The 19,376-nt window shown below is 33.6% G+C and overlaps 6 protein-coding genes across 6 annotated transcripts; 1 reads left to right on the top strand and 5 right to left on the bottom strand.

Moving 5' to 3' along the window:
- Nucleotides 1-208: 208 nt before the first annotated feature.
- DFA_06960 (uncharacterized protein) lies at nucleotides 209-551 on the bottom strand (the record flags this gene model as incomplete). Its single annotated transcript, XM_004358146.1, has 2 exons — nucleotides 209-244; nucleotides 282-551. The coding sequence occupies 2 exons, from the start codon at nucleotides 549-551 to the stop codon at nucleotides 209-211; spliced, it is 306 nt and encodes a 101-aa protein (XP_004358203.1).
- Nucleotides 552-1,421: 870 nt separating this feature from the next.
- On the bottom strand, nucleotides 1,422-2,977 carry DFA_06959 (uncharacterized protein; the record flags this gene model as incomplete). Its single annotated transcript, XM_004358145.1, has 2 exons — nucleotides 1,422-1,450; nucleotides 1,699-2,977. The coding sequence occupies 2 exons, from the start codon at nucleotides 2,975-2,977 to the stop codon at nucleotides 1,422-1,424; spliced, it is 1,308 nt and encodes a 435-aa protein (XP_004358202.1).
- Nucleotides 2,978-3,489: 512 nt separating this feature from the next.
- Nucleotides 3,490-8,013, bottom strand: DFA_06958 (uncharacterized protein; the record flags this gene model as incomplete). The annotated part of the gene is made up of 5 exons (XM_004358144.1): nucleotides 3,490-5,022; nucleotides 5,082-5,336; nucleotides 5,422-6,197; nucleotides 6,288-7,071; nucleotides 7,141-8,013. 5 exons carry the CDS (start codon nucleotides 8,011-8,013, stop codon nucleotides 3,490-3,492), a joined length of 4,221 nt encoding a protein of 1,406 aa, XP_004358201.1.
- Nucleotides 8,014-8,319: 306 nt separating this feature from the next.
- DFA_06957 (uncharacterized protein) lies at nucleotides 8,320-14,715 on the bottom strand (the record flags this gene model as incomplete). Its single annotated transcript, XM_004358143.1, has 6 exons — nucleotides 8,320-9,743; nucleotides 9,845-10,466; nucleotides 10,571-10,880; nucleotides 11,748-13,207; nucleotides 13,551-13,922; nucleotides 13,996-14,715. The coding sequence occupies 6 exons, from the start codon at nucleotides 14,713-14,715 to the stop codon at nucleotides 8,320-8,322; spliced, it is 4,908 nt and encodes a 1,635-aa protein (XP_004358200.1).
- A 231-nt stretch (nucleotides 14,716-14,946) lies between these two features.
- Nucleotides 14,947-15,274, top strand: DFA_06956 (uncharacterized protein; the record flags this gene model as incomplete). Its single annotated transcript, XM_004358142.1, is given in 2 exon segments — nucleotides 14,947-14,952; nucleotides 14,972-15,274. 2 exon segments carry the CDS (start codon nucleotides 14,947-14,949, stop codon nucleotides 15,272-15,274), a joined length of 309 nt encoding a protein of 102 aa, XP_004358199.1.
- Nucleotides 15,275-15,399: 125 nt separating this feature from the next.
- On the bottom strand, nucleotides 15,400-19,046 carry DFA_06955 (uncharacterized protein; the record flags this gene model as incomplete). The annotated part of the gene is made up of 3 exons (XM_004358141.1): nucleotides 15,400-17,217; nucleotides 17,551-17,925; nucleotides 19,017-19,046. 3 exons carry the CDS (start codon nucleotides 19,044-19,046, stop codon nucleotides 15,400-15,402), a joined length of 2,223 nt encoding a protein of 740 aa, XP_004358198.1.
- Nucleotides 19,047-19,376: the final 330 nt, after the last annotated feature.

Here is a 19,376-nt window from a genome sequence, read left to right as displayed (position 1 = left end):
AATTCTTTAACAGTCAATACAAATTAATATTGATAATAAACTGTTTATTACAATTTTTGATTCAAAAATTGTAATAAACCAGTGTTTTCAGCTTTGGCTGAAAGCTCGTTTTTAGCGGGTCAAAAGCTTGTCGAAACAATTAAAAAGTCAGCTACAAACAATTAAATTAATCATAAGGAAAACTAGACCATTTATTACATTTATTTATTTAATTATTATCAGAACGTTTTTGTTGATTTTTCTTCTCAGAAGAAATATATGAGTGATTGACGTCTACGTACATGACATCTTCGACTGCAATAACGGGACATTCTGTTACGTAATGATGTGCACATTGTACCTGCTTTTGAAAATATACGCTCACAAGGAGCTGATGACGATGGAATGCACATATACTTTTGTACCAAGTCATAGAGGACGGGCATACTTTCTTTCTGACTGTGCCACCAAGATAATATATCCATATTGATAAGTTTGGGTTTATCATTCACCAACTTCTGGTGTCTACTAAATTGTTTAATAATAAAACAAGACTGGTGACGACTCGTCATTGTTTAAACAACAAATCTTTTTAAAAGTGTAATTAATTAATTTATTGAAATGAATTATTAAATATACAATAATATAAAAACATTTAAATGTACTTTAGAATTTAGTATTTGATCATCATGTACTTATCATTTAGGTGGTGTTCTGAACACGAAACCTGTTTAATATATCAGCCATTTATTTCTTTGTTTTATTGTTATTGCTTTTTGAAAGACGAGAGAAAACCTTTTTCTTCTTTGACAGCACAGATGTTTTGGTGTAAATCAATCTAATATTTAGATATTGATCATTATGTTCAAACACTTGATGAATATTGTCTTCATCCAATTCAAATAGTTTCTCCATTTCCTTTAGGGGGTATTTAGAGTCGGGTTGGTATTCGACAAAGTGTTGATTGATTGATTCAAATTTTGATTTATCTATTTGACAAAATAAATGTGGATAGATTGATGCTTTAACATATGATATCACTTGACAACTTCTAGATTGATTGATAATTTGATGTTATTATTCTTCCACTGTAATATATTATCGCTCCTATATTTGAAAAAATATTAAAACTCTTCCGGTTAGAATCATTGTTACAAATTTGTTTGACCAGATACCATACCTCTACCAATTCCATAAGATTGCTCACCGATTGTTAAGATGAAAATAGGTTTGTTTTTTTATAAATGAGTTGATGGTAGTCTGTTTGGAATCTTGGCAGTACTGGTAGACATTCATCCTTTTCAATGCTTGATCACTCCAATTGACAAATACATTGGAAAGAGTATGGTTCCAATTAGAGGTGGTTATATGTATTGTAGCATTTATAGGCATAGAAAATGATCTCAACGATTGATTGAATGATTTTCCTAAAACTAAATGTTTTAATGACCTTGGAAATGATTCGATGTCACTATTAAATGATGATCCGAATATCAATGTTTCAACACTATCTGGAATATCACCCCATGTGATTGGTTGATTAAAGTTTCCCAATAGCTTTAATTTTAAAAGTGTTGGTGGAATTAATCCTCTGAGAGGACTGTTGAATTCACCATCCAATATTAATGTTGTTGTTGTTGGTAGAATAATATAATTTATAATATTTATTATTTGATGTTGTTGGAAAGGTAATTTGTATGAAGGTTTAATGTTTTATACAACTTGGACCAAATTGATCCCATGACACAGTACCATTTACACATTGGTCACAACGTGGACCAGAAAAGGATGACTTGCAGATACAAGAATTGTAATAACAGTAGGCATATGGACCACTGAGACAATGGTATGTCTCGGTACAAGAAGATACTGATCCGTCGGCGAGGAATGGTACACAGAATGGTTCACCGTAGTTCCATTGAACGGTACCTCCAGCACAAGTTTGACAATCCGATCCTGTGAAACCATTGACACAGTTGCAAGTTGACGTTTTGAGGTATTGTTGGTTGGAGGGGTCGTAGAGAGTGCTGGTGACAGTGGTCTGTTGACTGACCTTTTTGACCTGGTCCGAGGTGGTGTAATAGACAAATTGGTCATCTGCAACAATCGATTGAATCCATTGTTCTTGAACAAGGACAAATGGTTGAGCTACATTGTCCAATGGCACACGATACATGGCATCTTGGCTAGAGTAATAGACGAATACTCTATTACCTGCTTTATGTGTTGCAAAGCCTTGGATCTGGAAATCAACGGTGAATAGGGTGGTTGCAGAAGTACAGTTATTGCAATTATCAGGTACTGTCATGACATGTGATTTGGTGACACCCAACAAATACTCGTAGTGTACAAAGTACAATGTATTGCCTTGTTTGGACAGAGCTGCACAATCTCCCCATGGAAGGAACGACATGACGGGTACAGAGGTTGGGATGACCCCGGGTGTAAGAGGACTGTACTTTTTAATACCTTGATACCCACAACCAAAGAATTCATTTGGATTGTTACCATTTACAAATCCCTTGAATTGAGCAGAATACTCTTGAATTAAATCAGTGTAAGTTTTGGTGGATGGGTCATACAGAGAGACAGTTGGATTGGCTCTGAAACGTGGCATGACGACTACTGGACGACCACCTGGAGCAATACCAGCCAGACCATTAACATACTTGATATTGAACTGTAGATGTGTACGGTTCTCTCCAAAAAACTCCAACTTTTCAACGAATCCCAATGGTCCTTGAGTATCGATTTCAATCAAGAATGCATTTCCTTGAGTTCTTCCAACACTTGTATTGTAACGACCAGTCAACGATAATTTGTGAGTTTCAGGATCCAAAACTAAACCTTGATAAATGGCAATACGATTCTTACAAAAACTATTTGGTAGACCTGGACATTTCCAATCATAATCACATTCAAGTGACAAAGATTGATTAATAAATAATATTAATCCCAACAATAGTAGGATTAAATTATGAGTGTTTAATATTTTCATAATTTTTTTAAAATAAATAAATAAATAAATAAATAAATAAATGTGAAGTTGAATGTTGAGAAGAAGTATGACTATTAATATAATCTATTTATTCTTTTCCTCTCTCTCTGTCTCCTTTTTCTTTTTAATATTAATTGATTGATTAAAATTTAACAATTCTAACTTTTAAATCAATTTAACCTGTCATATTCTGGTGACGGATTCATCCAACCAAGGGGGGTTATAACTATTTTGAATAGCAACACCATTAACAATAGACCTATTGACCAATAGACTCCCATACAGTCGGTATGTATGCAGGTATATATATTTTTTACCACTCATTGAGCTAAACCATATCGACACAGCTCGTGAAGATAGTGTCACAATTATGTGTGTGTGTGTGGTTAACCAAATGGAATGAACATTTTTGTTTCATTTCTCCATACGTGTTATTGTTGGAATTAAACTCTTTTATTATTTGATCTGTTCTCTCTCCAACAATACTTACGTAGTATTGTTCCATTTACTTTTTATTTTGATTTTTTATAAAGTTCATTTAATTTTAAGGATTTTGAAAAGAGATGATCAAAATCTTGTTGATGAATAATCTTTTGATTATTGGTTGATACTGCTAGTTGTTGTAATTTTGATTTCATTGACATGAATTCAAAAATAATAATATTAAATGAGGTTGATTGAACAGATGAACCTGGGTTGGAGGAAGTGTTGAATGGATCTTCAATGCAAATTTTACTTTGATCGTTTTGTTCCATATAGGATTGTGATGCCATTCGATTGCTCGTTGGTTTACCTAAACGAATGCAAATCAATTGATCCTTAAAATCAAACTTGCAATAGAAATTAAAGAAACCATAGAATAGTTGGAATAATGTTTTGTTGTTTTGGCTGACGAATCCAGTGTGACGATGATCAACAAACTTCCAACCATCCACTTTACTTTGTACCAACTGACCATCTGATTTTGAATAGACATTAGAGTGCAACGATGGGAGTACGGGAGGTTGAACAGTTTGAAGATAGAATATAACCATATTCAACCAAGCATATGATGAAAGGGTGCCACCGCTAGCATCATTGATATCCTTTCTCGATGCCCAATACTTGACGAGTAACATGAGTTGTTTGGCTCTCTCGTCAATTTCAGCGTACGATTTTACCAATAAAGAGTTACCAATTGCCAAACGATTGTTAAAGCACATGTCATACGAAACACGGTGCTTCAAATCTGTGAATTTAATGATTGGTACTTTGATTGAATCTAATAATCGAACCAATTGATAATCACGGTTACCTTGATCATCCCTTTTAGCCAAAAGACATCTAGCCACACTCTTCATTAGATCTACTCGACGGACAGGGTCAGAGGTATCAAACGAGGTCTTGAAACAAACATCAATGTCACTTGATTCCAATTGAATGCCATTTACAAATGACCCGTATGCCTCGAAACTGTCTTTTGGGAAATTAATCTTTAACAACTCTAAAAGATCATTCCAACTAGATTTCTTTGTTGACAATGTTTCACCACTACACTTTTTATCGGTAAATGCAGTTGACAATAAACCATTGATTGTATTATCGGTGATATCTAGTTGTGGCTGAGAGGATGAAATATTGATCTTTTGATGACCAACCAATTGTCCAAGATTATTTTTAACTCTTGAATAGGCACTTTTAGCTTGTACCTTTGTTTCAGAGTTTCTATCTGCTTTAATCTTGTTGTAATGACTAATATCAATTTCCACTTGTTTTATCAATAATTCGACATAGTTGGCGGCGGTTGGATTAATAGATAAATTTGAAATACTATTAACCAACTTGTCTGCTTCGGTTTCATTGTCGTCACCATCACTTTCATCATCTTCATCACCATGACCAAATGGTTGATCTTTTGATGATGAAAAGAATACTTCCAGTTCTTCTTCATCTGATTTACCATTACTAACGATTAAACCATTTGGATGTCTAAGATCGTGTTGTCTAATTTCTTCTTGAAGAATATCGATGCCACCAGAATTGATAATAAATTGTTTACCAACAACCTTTTCAATCACTGATTCCAAGTTGGATCTTGACCCAATAGCGTACGATTTCCAATTACATAGATTGCTTTTCTTGCACGAGTAATACCGACATTGATACGACGAATATCACTAAGGAATCCGATTCTCTTGTTTCTAACACACGAAAATATAATAATATCCTTTTCAGCACCTTGGAACCCATCGACGGTATTCACAACTACATCCATCTTTTCATTAAATGCTCCTCTTGCTTCCAACAATTCTTTCTTTTGTAATTTATATGGTGTAATAATACCAACAATCATTTTTTTAACTTCTGGATATTCTTGTACCTAAGAAATAAAATAAATAAATTAATAAATAAATAAATAAATAAATATTTAATTAAATTATTTGTTTGTTTTTGATATGTCTTACCAATTTTTTTAATAAAACAAAAACATATTTAGATTCTAAAATATTTTTTAAAGAATTACCATTTTCTGATACTTCTTGAGACTCTGGAATATTATAAAAATTGATTGGTCCATACTTTGCATTATTATAAAATGAGTTGGTGTATTTGACAACATTTTCACCATCCTTTAATTTCGATTGATAGAAACGTTGTGAAGGGAACTTTGAAATGGATGGATGCATACGATATTGAGTATCGAGCATATGAACTGGTAGATAGTTTGATAATCTTTCAAACAATGATACATTGTATCCATGTCTACTCGAAATCTTTGAAAATACAGTTGGTGGAAGTTGTTTTGGATCACCAATTAAAATGACTTTAGAGTTTGGGTTGAGCAACAATGGGATCAATGTTGATGGTTCACACGATTGAGTAGACTCGTCGATAATAATGACCGATGGACTAGCATCTAAAATCTTTGACGCAGCTCCAGACAATGTTGTAAGCAATATTCTAGCCTCTCTAATCATTCTCTTCTTTTCTTTGAATTTAGAGTGTTTGTTGATACAAATAGAATGAACCTTTTTGTTGACTGCCTCTAATCTTCCAATACGAACAATGTCAGGTGTCTCTGACCCAAGACCCAATCCATCATCCAACAATCTCAACCCAACTTCATCAACTGCTGTATTACTTGGTGCACAAACTAAAATAGTTTCCTTTTCTCCGAGTATTGAATGAAATATTCTTAATAAATTTAATATAATAGTTGTTTTACCTGTTCCAGGTGGTCCTTTTAAAAATAATTAAAATAAAGAGAAATAATTAATACAAATAATAATTATAAATAAATATTTCTATATTTCTATAAATATATATTTACCTTGAATTAAAGTTAATTCATCTTGAATCATTGATTTTTGAATTGCAGATAATTGTGATGGATTGAGATTACCAAGGTCGAGATGAGATGGAATAATAAATGATTGTTTTTTAACAATCATATTCTTTCTATCTTCTATAAAAGTTCTTGGTGATAGAACTAGTTTTGATAATCGATGTGATGTAAATTGTTTAATTGATTTTAATTCTCTTTCAAATGTGATGAGGTTGGCAACCTTTGATACATAAAACTCTGTTTTAGTTTTACGTAGGTTGGCTAGAGCTTCGATAAACTCTGTAGTGTGAGGTGCCAATGTCTCTTCATCGATGATGTAGACTCTACAAGATTGATCTGATTTACCGGTTGGTAGAGGTGCCGAAATGACTTTAGCAAATACATACAACGGTGTTGGCTTTGCATTGATTTGAAGCAATACTAAATCTTCTTTGTACAGATCCTTGTCTCTTGATTCAGCCTTGTAATTAAAATCTAGTAACATACCAGTACTGTCAGCAGTAAGTGATTTTACTTTAGTAGCAACTGACTGAATCTTGAATAGGTTCAATAGACCGTCATGACCATTCACAGTAGCACCACTATCAGTAATCTTGCTAACAATCTGTTCTTTCAATTCTTCAAACATCAAAGGTACAATAAAACTATTATACTGATCGTGTGTTCTATCATTATTATCAATAATTGATGATTGATGATCAATATGATGTGCCAATTTTGTTAATCTTTGTGGTCGACATTTTAAAAAGATATCAACTATTTGACCATACTATTATAAATAAGATATATTGTTAGTTTCAGAATAGTTTGTAAACTATGCAAGTAAGTTGATACATACAGTTTTATGTGTACATTTAACATAATCTATCTCTTCGCTGTTAACAAGTGAACTAGTTTCACGAAGCACCAACAACTCTGCTTGTAATTTTTTCACTTCATTTGTTTTGACAGAAAGTTTGGTAGAGTACTCTTTTAGAATCTGTGGTCTATCCTCTTGACTGATGGATTGTTTGGTAGAGTTGAAATGATCTCTAGTGGATTTCATAAAAAACTCTAGGTCTCCAATCTTTTTAACTATTTCTTTTTCCTTTTCTTGATTTGAAATTGGTCGAGGAGTAAATTGCACTTGGACTGGAACTTGGACAGGTGCTGGAACTTGAACTACTGATGGTGGCTGTGTACGACTGAGGTCTGGTGACTGGTGAACTGGTGGTTTGGATAAAGGAGATGGATTAGGGATGGTCTCTCTGGATCTTTTAGCAAGATCAATAGATTTGAGCAATTGGGTGATAATAGCAATCCTAGCACTTAGATATATTTTCTTTTGTTGATCTTTACAACCATCTCTACCACGGGCAAAATTTCTAAGTCTTTCCTCTAATAGTTTGATTTCTTTGGCTACATCGTTAAATGTGACATTCGAGATAGGTGAATGGTCGATAAAGGAAGCCAAGGCTTTTGAAATACGAGTATATTCTTGCAAACACAAAGAGATCCCTTTTCGTCCTACATTCAGTTTCTTCAAGGTGACTTGAATCTCATTCCGAGCTTGGATGATATTTTGTCTTCTACCTTGTGAGTTGAGAGGAAATTTTGTTTGAAGATTGACTATAGCTTCCTCTTGTTCTTTGATATGTCTATCAAATTCCAATAGGTAAAAGGTCTGTTTCTTGATCCCTTCCCCAACAACTTTTACAGCTGGGTTTGTCATAATATTAATAGTAGTATTAAAAATATAAATATAAATATATAGAGATAGATAAATAATATCGTTATTTGAATATATACTTTTAGTATAGTGACTTCAAGGGTCCCTTTTCAAAGTGAGGGGAAGCCTTCTCTTAATCCAAATAAAAAAATTAATAAATTAAAATATGGATCTTGAAAAAGATCTTGATCATCTTAGCGGGCCAACCCAAGATTCAAATTAAATCTAAGCGAGTTTTCAATTAAATTAGACATCAAAAAAAGATTTATATATTTAATTCTTTATATTTAATTATTTATTTATCTTTATTTATTTTGATTTTTTATAAAGTTGATTTAATTTTAATGATTTTGAAAATAGATGATCAAAATCTTGATGATAAATAATATCTTTTTTGTTGGATAGTTGTAATAATTTTGATTGCATCGACGTGAATTCAAAGATGATAATCTTGAATGAAGATGATAATTTAACAGATGCACCTGGATTAGCAGATGTATCGAATGGATCTTCAATGCGAATGAGACTTTGATTGTTGTTATCCTTGTAGGATTTTGATGCCAAACTATAGCTGGTTGGTTTACCTAAACGAATACAAATCAATTGATTGGTGAAATCAAACTTGCAATAGAAATTAAAGAAACCATAGAATAGTTGGAATAATGTCTTTTTGTTTTGTCTGACGAATCCAGTGTGACGATGATCAACAAACTTCCAGTCATCTTTTTGTACTAATTGATTGGTTGGTTTTGAAGAGATGTTGGCATGCAATGATGGGAGTACTGGAGGTTGAACAGTTTGAAGATAGAATATAACCATATTCAACCAAGCGTATGATGAAAGGGTGCCACCGCTAGCATCATTGATATCCTTTCTCGATGCCCAATACTTGACGAGTAACATGAGTTGTTTGGCTCTCTCGTCAATTTCAGCGTACGATTTTACCAATAAAGAGTTACCAATTGCCAAACGATTGTTAAAGCACATGTCATACGACACATTGTACCTTAGATCTCTGAATTTAATAATTGGTACTTTGATAGAGTCTAGTACTCGCTCTACTTGATACGGCCCTCTGAGCTTGGATCTCTTGCTCTTACGATTATAAAGACGTGTGACTATACTCTTCATTAGATCCTTACGAAGGACTGGGTCAGATGTATTAATGTCGGTCTTGAAACAAACATCAATGTCACTTGATTCCAATTGAATACCATTTACAAATGACCCGTATGCCTCGAAACTGTCTTTTGGGAATTGGGACTTTAACAAACTGAAAAGGTCATTACGACTAGACTCCTTGGCTGACAATGTTTTATCGCTACACTTTTTAACAGTGTATGCAGTTACCAATAAACCATTGATCTCTTGACGATCGGTGATATCTCCAAGTGGTGAAGATTGAGAGGGAGAAGAAATAGTATTGGCTTTTTGATAGTTGAACAATTGATTAAGATTCTTTTTAACTCGCGAAATTGCATTTTGAGCTTGAACCTTGGTTTCAGGTTTTCTATCTGCTTTAATCTTGTTACGTTCGATAACATCAATTTCCACCTGTTTTATCAATGATTCAACAGTACTATTACTATTGACCACCTTGTCTGCCTGGTCATCGTCATCATCATCATCACTATCTTGATCATTCTCAACAAATGATGGCGAACATAATTCCTCAAACTCTTGGCCAAAGGTTTTGAAATTGGGACTGATAAACTTCTTTGGATTCTTTAGATCTTTTAATAACAATGGGGATAATATTAATATTAATACACGAGGAATATATATATATATATATAAATTAAATAGTACTAATTGTATTTTTAAAAATACATACCATCAATTAAATCTGAGACATTCATATTCATTGTTTGTTTGTTCTTTCTAACCACCCTTAATACATGGAACTCTGTTTTGTTTTTGGAGACGGTAGACAAAGAGTCAATAAACTCTGTAGTGTGAGGTGCCAATATCTGTTCATCGATGATGTAGACTTTACATAATTGATCTGACTTTCCAGTAGTAGGTTGTGGTGCCGAGATGACTTGAGCAAGCACACACAACGTTGACCTTGCCTTGTTTTGAAGCAAGACTAGATCGTGTTTGTGTAGATCAGTTACTCTTGTTTTAGACTTGAATTTAAAATCTAGTATCATGCCATTCTTGTTGGTGGCGGCAGTGAGAGACTGTGCCTTTGTAACTATTGCAACCGATTTAATATAATTAGCTGTCAATAGACCACCGTCTTTGACATCAATCTTTCCACCACTGTCTATGATATTGCCAACGATCTCCTGTCTCAGCTTTTCAAACACCAAAGACACAACTAAACTGCTGTTGTACTGATCGTTTGTTGAACTTGTTGTCGGCAAGACTAGTTCAGACAATTCAATATGACGTCCCAACTTTGTTAATATTTGTGGTCTACATCTTAAAATGACTTGAACTATTTCATCATACTGATCAACATGAAACAAAGAGAGAGAGACTACTTGTTAGTCACTAAATCTTACCTAAAGATACTTAAGAATAGTTTGTTTTAATGTTTTAAGTTGATACATACAGTCTTTTGTGTAGATGATTGAACATAATCATTGGTAATCCGTCTGATTACATTTTCAAGTGCACTAGTTTCATGAAGCACAAGCACCAACAACTCTCCTTGTAATTTTTTCAGCTCATTTTTTATGAAATTAATTTTGGCTGAGTGTTCTTTTAAAATCTTTGGTCGATCCATTGGGGTGATGTATGCTTTGGTGGCTTTGAAATCGGCTTTAGTAGATTTGATAGACTCTTCCATTTCTCCAATCTTTTTCGATATTTCCCTTTCCTTTTCCTTCTCCTTTTCTTGATTTGAATTTTGAGCGAATGTCCTATCAAAGTCGGGGAAGAGATAAAGAAATTAACAAGTCAACTGTCAAGTGTTGAGATACAAATCAATCAACAAAGAGAGTCTGTAAAGGATATTACAACAAAATATCCTCCTGGCACGCCCAACAGAAAACAATTAATCAGGAAATATACCTTGATCTTGGATCAATTGATTGACAAACAAGCAGAGTACAACCTATGTTTGAGAGAATATAATCGTTTATCTAAAACCTTGGTTGCCTTTATCGACCAATCACCATTTTCCAAGGTTGGTTATAATAATCAGGTTGGAGGTGAAATAAAGGTATTAAGGAACAAAGTCAAGTCTTTAATCTCAAATGTCCCAAGTCGTTATAACCAATCAAAAATTACAAAGTTGGAAATAAGGATAGCCATTATTCAAGAGTTGGTCAGATCGAGTGAGCTTGTCAAAAGTACCCTCGAATCAAAGAAGAAGATTCAGGTCATCCAAAAACCATCTCTTGTGTCACAACCACAATCACCAGATCAAGTCAGTCGTCCACCAGTTCAAGTTCAGGCACCTGTTCAAGCTCCAGCACTCGCTCAAGCTCTAGTCCAGAAGAGGTGAGATTGTTGTATCCATTTTTACTACTATTACTAATGGGATGGGATATTTAAAATAGATAAATAATTAAACAAGTTGAAAAAGAACAATATTGCCCTAATTAAAGTGAAGTTGCCTAAAAGAAAATAAAAAATATCTGATCAAAGAAGTTGCTGAGTCATCTTTTTGAGGGTTTCACCAAGATCTAAATTAAATCCAAGCGAGTTTTCGATTTGCCCCAAAACAGGATATTTATTTTTGTATTTATTTATTTATTTATTTTATTTATTTTGATTTTTTATACAGTTGATTCAATTTTAAGGATTGTGCAAAGAGAAGATCAAAATCTTGTTGACGAATAATCTTTTGATTGTTTGATACTAGTTCTAATAACTTTGATTGCATTGACATGAATTCAAAAATAATAATATTAAATGAGGTTGATTTAACAGATGCACCAAGATTAGAAGATGTATCGAATGGATCTTCTATACAAATTTGGCTATGATTGTTTTGATCCATTCCAATCTTGTTTGTAGTTGATTTACCCAAACGAATGCAAATCAATTGATTCGTAAAATCAAACTTGCAATAAAAGTCAAAGAAACCATAGAATAGTTGGAATAATGTTTTGTTGTTTTGGCTGACAAATCCAGTGTGACGATGATCAACAAACTTCCACTCATCCTCTTTAATACTCCAATCATCTTTTTGTACTGGTTGATTGGTTGGACAGTTTGAAGAGACATTCGAGTGCAACGATGGGAGTACGGGAGGTTGAACAGTTTGAAGATAGAATATAACCATATTCAACCAAGCGTATGATGAAAGGGTGCCACCGCTAGCATCATTGATATCCTTTCTCGATGCCCAATACTTGACTAGTAACATGAGTTGTTTGGCTCTCTCGTCAATTTCAGCATACGACTTTACCAACAGCGAGTTACCAATTGCCAAACGATTGTTAAAGGACATGTTAAACGACACACGGTGCTTATAATCTCTGAATCGAATGATTCCTACCTCTTTGATAGAATCGAAAATTCGCTCCACTGAATACGGTCCTTTGAGTTTGTTACCCCTGCGACCACCCTTACGCTTTTTAAGACATCTAACCACACTCTTCATTAGAATCTTTAGACGTATGGCATTAGATGTATCAAACGAGGTCTTGAAACAAACATCAATGTCGTCACTTGATTCCAATTGAATACCATTTACAAATGACCCGTATGGCTCGAAACCGTCTCTTGGGAAATTAATCTTTAACAACTCTAAAAGATCATTCCAACTAGATTTCTTGGCTGTCATTATTTGTTGACTACACTTTTTATCGGTAAATGCAGTTACCAATAAATCATTAATCACTCGATTATCGGCGATATCTCCAAGTGGTGGTTGAGGGGATGAAATAATATTGACCTTTTGATTGATGATAACCAATTGATCAAGATTATTTTTAACTCTTGAATAGGCACTTTTAGCTTGTACCTTTGTTTCAGAGTTTCTATCTGCTTTAATCTTGTTGTATTGACTAATATCAATTTCCACTTGTTTTATCAATGATTCAACATAGTCGACGGCGTTTGGATCGATAGATAAATTTGAAATACTATTGTTGACCATTTCGCATTCATCCTCTTCTTCATCATCACTATCATCACTATCGTCATCATGGTCTCCAAAATTAGAAAATAGTCTCTCCAATTGTTCATCATATTTTTGATGACTAGAGTAGATGTGTCTCTTTCGATACTTTGGATTCTTTTTTTTTTAAAAAACAATAATATTAATTAATATAACCTCTTTATATTTATATATATATATATATATTAATATTAAACATACCACTAAATAAAGCCAAACCATTAATATCCATTGGTTGATTCTTTCTAACTTCCAATTCTCTTTTAAATGTGATGAAGTTGGCCACCCTTAATACGTCAAACTCTATTTGGCGTTTGAGTACGGTCGGTAGAGCTTCTATAAACTCTGTTGTGTGAGGTGCCAATGTCTGTCCGTCGATGATATAGACTCTACACGATTGATCTAACTTTCCAGTAGTGGGTAGTTGTGTAGAGATGACCAGAGCAAACACCCACTTTACCATTGGTTTGATTTGAATCAAGACTAGATCTTGTTTGTGTAGATCATTGGCTCTTGTTTTAGTCTTGTATTCAAAATCTAGCAACATTCCATTATTGGTGGCGGTGAGAGAATTTGCTTTGGCAGGATCTCCTTGGATTCTTTTAAAGCTCAACAGACCGTCGGTGAGTTTATAGTCAATCTTTCCACCACTGTCCAAGATATTGACAACCATCTGTTGTCTCAACCCTTCAAACATTGACGACATCACCATACTGCTGTACTGATCATGTGTTATATCTACTGGCAATTCAGATATTTGATCGATATGACATCCCAACTTTGTTAATCTTTGAGGTCTACATTTTAAAAAGATTTCAACTATTTCATCATACTAAAAGATAATATTAATATTGGGTTAGGTTTAAAAAAAGAATGGTTTTTGTTGTATGCACCATGATACATACAGTCTTTTGTGTAGATTGAATATAATCTATCTGTCTGATATAATTTATAATTAAACTTGCTTCGTGATCCTCCCTCTCCTTTTCTTTCTCCTTCTCCTTCTCCTCCAATTCATTGGTGACTTTGGGGTGGTCTTGAGTGGATTTGATGTACACTTGTGCTTCTCCAATCATTTTAACTACTTGCATGGTTTGCTTTTTCTTTTTTGGATTTGAACCAGTTGGTGTAGGAACCAACATCTCCACAGACTGAAACGTTGGAGGTGCGTATAGATCCCAAACCGGTTCTTGAACTTGTTGTTGTATTCCTCCACTAATCTTTTTACCTTTTTCCTTTTCCTCGTCTTGTGGTTGTGACTGTTGATTTTGGATCAACCCTTTGAGAATACTAATTCTTTTTTCCAACAACCTAGAGAGATTTAACTCTACTTGTACGATTTCTTGTGATACATTTTCAAACACTATAGTGTTTGCAAGTGACGATTGATCTATAAAGGCAGCAACCAAGGTTTTTGAAACACCACTATACTCTTGCAAACAACAAGTGTATTCTTTTTGTTGTTCAGTCAGTTCATTCAACAAGATGATCTTATTGTTATTTGATTCGGATGCTGAAAGTTGTTTTGCAATTTCGTTTATAGGTTGATTGACTGTAGATAGTTGTTGGTTTGTTGTTAATTTCTGTATCTCTTCTTCAACTTTGACAGTTGGGAGGGCATACATTTTACTCGTATGTACGAGTTAAATAAATAAAAACAATAAATAATATTATTAGCCCACTAAAGAAGATGAAAATTATTGATCAATATTATTTGTTTTTTTAGATATTTTTCGAAATTGGAACTTGCAATATGGAGAACTTATGCTCTCTTCAGAAAGTCATTCGATTGATTCTACCAAGTTTATGCAAGGTTTAGCTCGGAAATGACCACTTTTGTTGCAATGATAATCAAGATGGTTGTTATTAAATAATCAATAGTTTAATCAAGTCACTTCACTCCGTTTCAACGAAAAATACAATTCCTATTTTACCTATTACAATGGAAACTACCAAAATTCAGCTGGTAGTTCCTTGTCAACAGGCAAGTACTCACCGGGTGATCCATATGGTCAACCATTTATCACTGCTTCTGGTACAGGCTCTGGTGGTGGATCTAGTTCTGAACCACAAAATGGCTGTTCTATCAAGTTTGCCGATCAAGGCTACGGTAGCAACGTCGCATATTGCAACAATAACGGATGGTTCCCAGTTACTTGTACTCCACCTTACAATCATGCTTAATCATCATTTAAATAAAAACCCTATAGGGCCGGCTATTAATTATTGTTAATCAAAATCATCACTATTATTATTGATGATATTATTATATTATATTGATATGCCTCATATTTTTTTATTTTATATTGTTAATCAAAATCATCATCATTATTATTATTGAGCATTTCATTAATATTATTTGTTATTCTTTGTTTGTCAGTTATGATTCTTTGAAGTTTTAGATTTAAAGGTGTTGGACTGACCGTGTAAATATGATACATGATATCTTTATCGCTCTCGATAAGATGGAGTAGTAGTGGAAAACTGGCACTATGTTTTGCCAACACCATAGTATGCCCCTTATTGATTTGATAGTTGTATTGATTACTATCAACAAGTAACTTGAAACATTCCAATTGACATCCATTAATAATTGATACCATCAATGTTTCAAGTAACTCTGTTCTTGTTGATTTACTTTTAAAAACTTTCAATTTTACATCTTTATCTTTATCACTACCGTCATCTCTAACTTTTGTATTATCAATTAAATATTTTAATATTCTTGATTGATCATATCCAACTGCTTCAATCATTAATCTTGATAAAAATAAAAATTCTTCTTCTTCTTCACTATTATTATTATCTATACTATCTACATTATTACTATTATTACTATTATTACTATTATTATTATTTATATTATTAATTAAATAATTATTATGAATATATTGAATAAGATTAAACATTCCATTTTTACAAGCTTGTAACATTGAAGTTTTGATTGCAGATTGTAGTTGAGAAGGAATGGTATGTGAAATGACAAATTCGAATAGATCGGCGTCTCCAAGACTACCAGCCTTTTGCCAAGATGATTGACCAAAATGATTCTGTTTTTCAGTGACTAGGTAGTGTACAATTGATCGATGACCACGGACAAATGCAGTGTCTACAAAGGTCGATGCAATACCGGTATTTGACTTTTCATAATGTATTTCTACAAGATATTGTACAAATGATAGGTATCCACTTTCACATGCTTTTTTCATAATACTGTTCATATCTAATGTTGCCCCATAGTGTTGGACAAGGTACTTTAGAATTGGCAATTCGTCTTCAGAATTGAAATTGACAGTAATACTCTCGAGTGTATGGTCAATGTAGGTAAGGTAAAAGATGAGTGCGTCAAGACTGGGGAATGTAGTGGCGAGTGGTAGGATACTGACTTGATCGAATACTGGATGAGATGTTGCATCATTGTCAATGAGTACTTTGGCAACGTGTGGGTCATATAGACTAGTGTATGCATCCAAGATTAAACTGTCGTTTCCAAGATCGACCATTAAGTTTGGATAATGGTGTGCGATGAATTGGACAATGTCGGCATGATGGTTGGTGATTGCATACTGCAGGTCTTTGCGACCTAGACAATTTGGTATCTTTTCATGTATGTATTCTAGTGCTTCTAGACTATCACTCGATGTGAATCGATGCATTACACTTGCAAAATATCCTTGTCCTTTAATCGCCCACGCACAACGTAGTAATGGAACCGACCCATACTGGATAATATCACCAACATTACACACACTAAAAATATGTGTAATAAATGCCAATTGTTCAGTGTTGAGTGTCTCTACTACAGACTCTGTCTCCAATTGATAGTATTTCGAATACATTGTTAAAATGTGGTGTTTATAGTCTATTACACAATAACTGGTATAATTTGTAGAGTACTGTACAAAACATAGATACTCTTGCTCGATTCGACTCAACCGTCCGAATAGAGCAGTCAACTCTCTTGCATCTCGCACCAGTATTATGCTTGGCTGGTCTCCTATAAACGTCTCCAACACCCATTCAACTATCTCCAATGCACCAACTCTACCAAGTTCCACGGGTGATAGTGACGCTAAATCTTGAAACCATCGGACAAAATCATCTAGTACAAAGATGGCTCTGTCACACTGGGAATACTGTTTGATCAACTCCAGATTATTGGTCTTTAACAATGAATAGTACAGTAAGAGGATGTACCGTTTGGCATGGGCGACGACACCCGCAGTGTGATTACTTTCAGTTCCAACAATATGACGATACAGCGATTCTAGTAATTGAGTACTTTTAACACCATGATTGAATATCTTGGCAGGGTTGGATGGCTGCATACCAAGCTCTACGACGAGCAGCTCAAACAGCTCTACATGACACCCGTTGATGGCTTTGGTCAGTGACACACTCGGTTGGTCACGCAAGTGTAGTTGAGTGGGATAAGTCTGTGCCAACAAGAGCTTAAATACTTTCATGTTACCAGATGAAGCAGCATACTCTAACAATGTATTTGCATAAAACATTGATCTCTTTTTTTCATAGATGCGAGTAAACAGTGACATACTACTACTATCACCACCACCACCAATACACTTGCATACCAACTCTATCGATACCAATGTAAAATGTAACGGATCATCTCTTTTCAACTTGTACTCTAGTAGACCCAAATGACCATGTACAATCATCCACTCTACACTAATAATCTGATTATAACTATAACATTGTAGTAGATTCTGTGTTGTCTTTCTTCCAACTTGAATAATCTTTCTAAATAGTATCTTGTTTGTCAATACTCTTTTAATTGTCTCTTCATTAATATCTATTGTTGTTGCTGTCTTTATCTAGATAGATAAACAAACAAATAAATTGAATAAATTAAATTAATAAAATGAATTAAAAAAAAATACATGAGACAATGAACCCAACCCACCTCTTCTTCTTTTTGAACTAGCGACAAAGACATTATTATTATATTATATTAATAAAAGATATAAATAAAATTCAATAAAACATCATTCATTGGCAATCCTAATATTCAAAAATAATGCTAATATTTTTAAAAATTAAAAAAAGTAGTTCTTTGAACCAAAGAAGAAATTTCCACATAGTGATTTATATAATAAAATATAGTAAGCCAAGTCATCCATTCATTCTTTTTTTATTGAAAAAATAGAAATAAATAAATAAATAAATAAAAAAATGGTTTTGTATTCCAGTTGGAAAGTGAGTACTTGGCAATGAATAAAAAAAAGTATATCATCATGTGATACGAGCTAGAAGGCCCTCTCAAAGAAAAATAAAAAGAAAAGTCTTTTGCTTTGTCTCTTCAATTTCTTCTTTAGTTCAAGTTGGTTTCGTAGATTGTTATGATTTATTTATAAAATAAAAATAGAGAGATAAAAGGGTTGTAGGTAAATTAAAATAGACAGTACAATAATTAAAGTGTATGTGATCATCTGATCGTCATGATGATGTTGCAAAGTTTTGCTAAATAACTTCCATTTTAGTCGACTCGATGTGTTTTAAGGAGTATGCGATGAGTTATCATCGAGACAAGGTTTGTATTGACCGCCAACAAGTGGGTGATAACGATATGATATGAGGTGCGTGGGTGGTCGAAATTTGGCGGTAAAAATCAAGTTGATCAAATTTAGAAGGTAATATCTTATAGCACGGTTAAGATAAATCAATTGATGAGGTGAGATCACAACCGAAACATACTGCACCCCATCAACCTTGCAATCGGCTCGTCAACCCATTTAAAAATAACACACACAATCGTTGAGTCACTTTGATGATCTAAGGGTGCGATGAGAGCTGTGACGTTTGTTTTTTGTCACCAGGATAAAACCAACAACGCAATGCTTAGATTAAAAATAAATATATTATTAATATTATCGCCGGCGGGCGGGCTGAGCATCATCGTAATTACAATATAAGAGTAGACCATCCTCTCCTCCATTCCTCTACATTTCCTAGAAGTTTAAAAGACTGTTCGACACCTTTACCAAACCCAGTCATTAATTTAGTTTTTTATAGTTATCTATTTCTATTTGTATTGGCAACAATCAGACTCAGACAGATCTGCCCTTAGATTAAATAAAAGATTTTTTATTGGGTCTAACAAAGCAAAGGAGGACAAACGTAAAACGAATCATTCATTCATTTGTTTGTTTATTCCTTTACTAAAGATAAAGATAATAAAACTAATAAACTAAAGTCTACTTTTTTTCTTTTCTTTTATTTACTTTCTAAAAAAAAAAAAAAAAGATATACATATCACATCATACAC

The sequence above is a fragment of the Cavenderia fasciculata genome (genome assembly GCF_000203815.1).
Source record: "Cavenderia fasciculata unplaced genomic scaffold Scf_ET2XIPL01CNAVH-3, whole genome shotgun sequence".
Classification (NCBI taxonomy): domain Eukaryota; phylum Evosea; class Eumycetozoa; order Acytosteliales; family Cavenderiaceae; genus Cavenderia; species Cavenderia fasciculata.
This window is presented reverse-complemented; position numbering and strand designations above follow the sequence as displayed.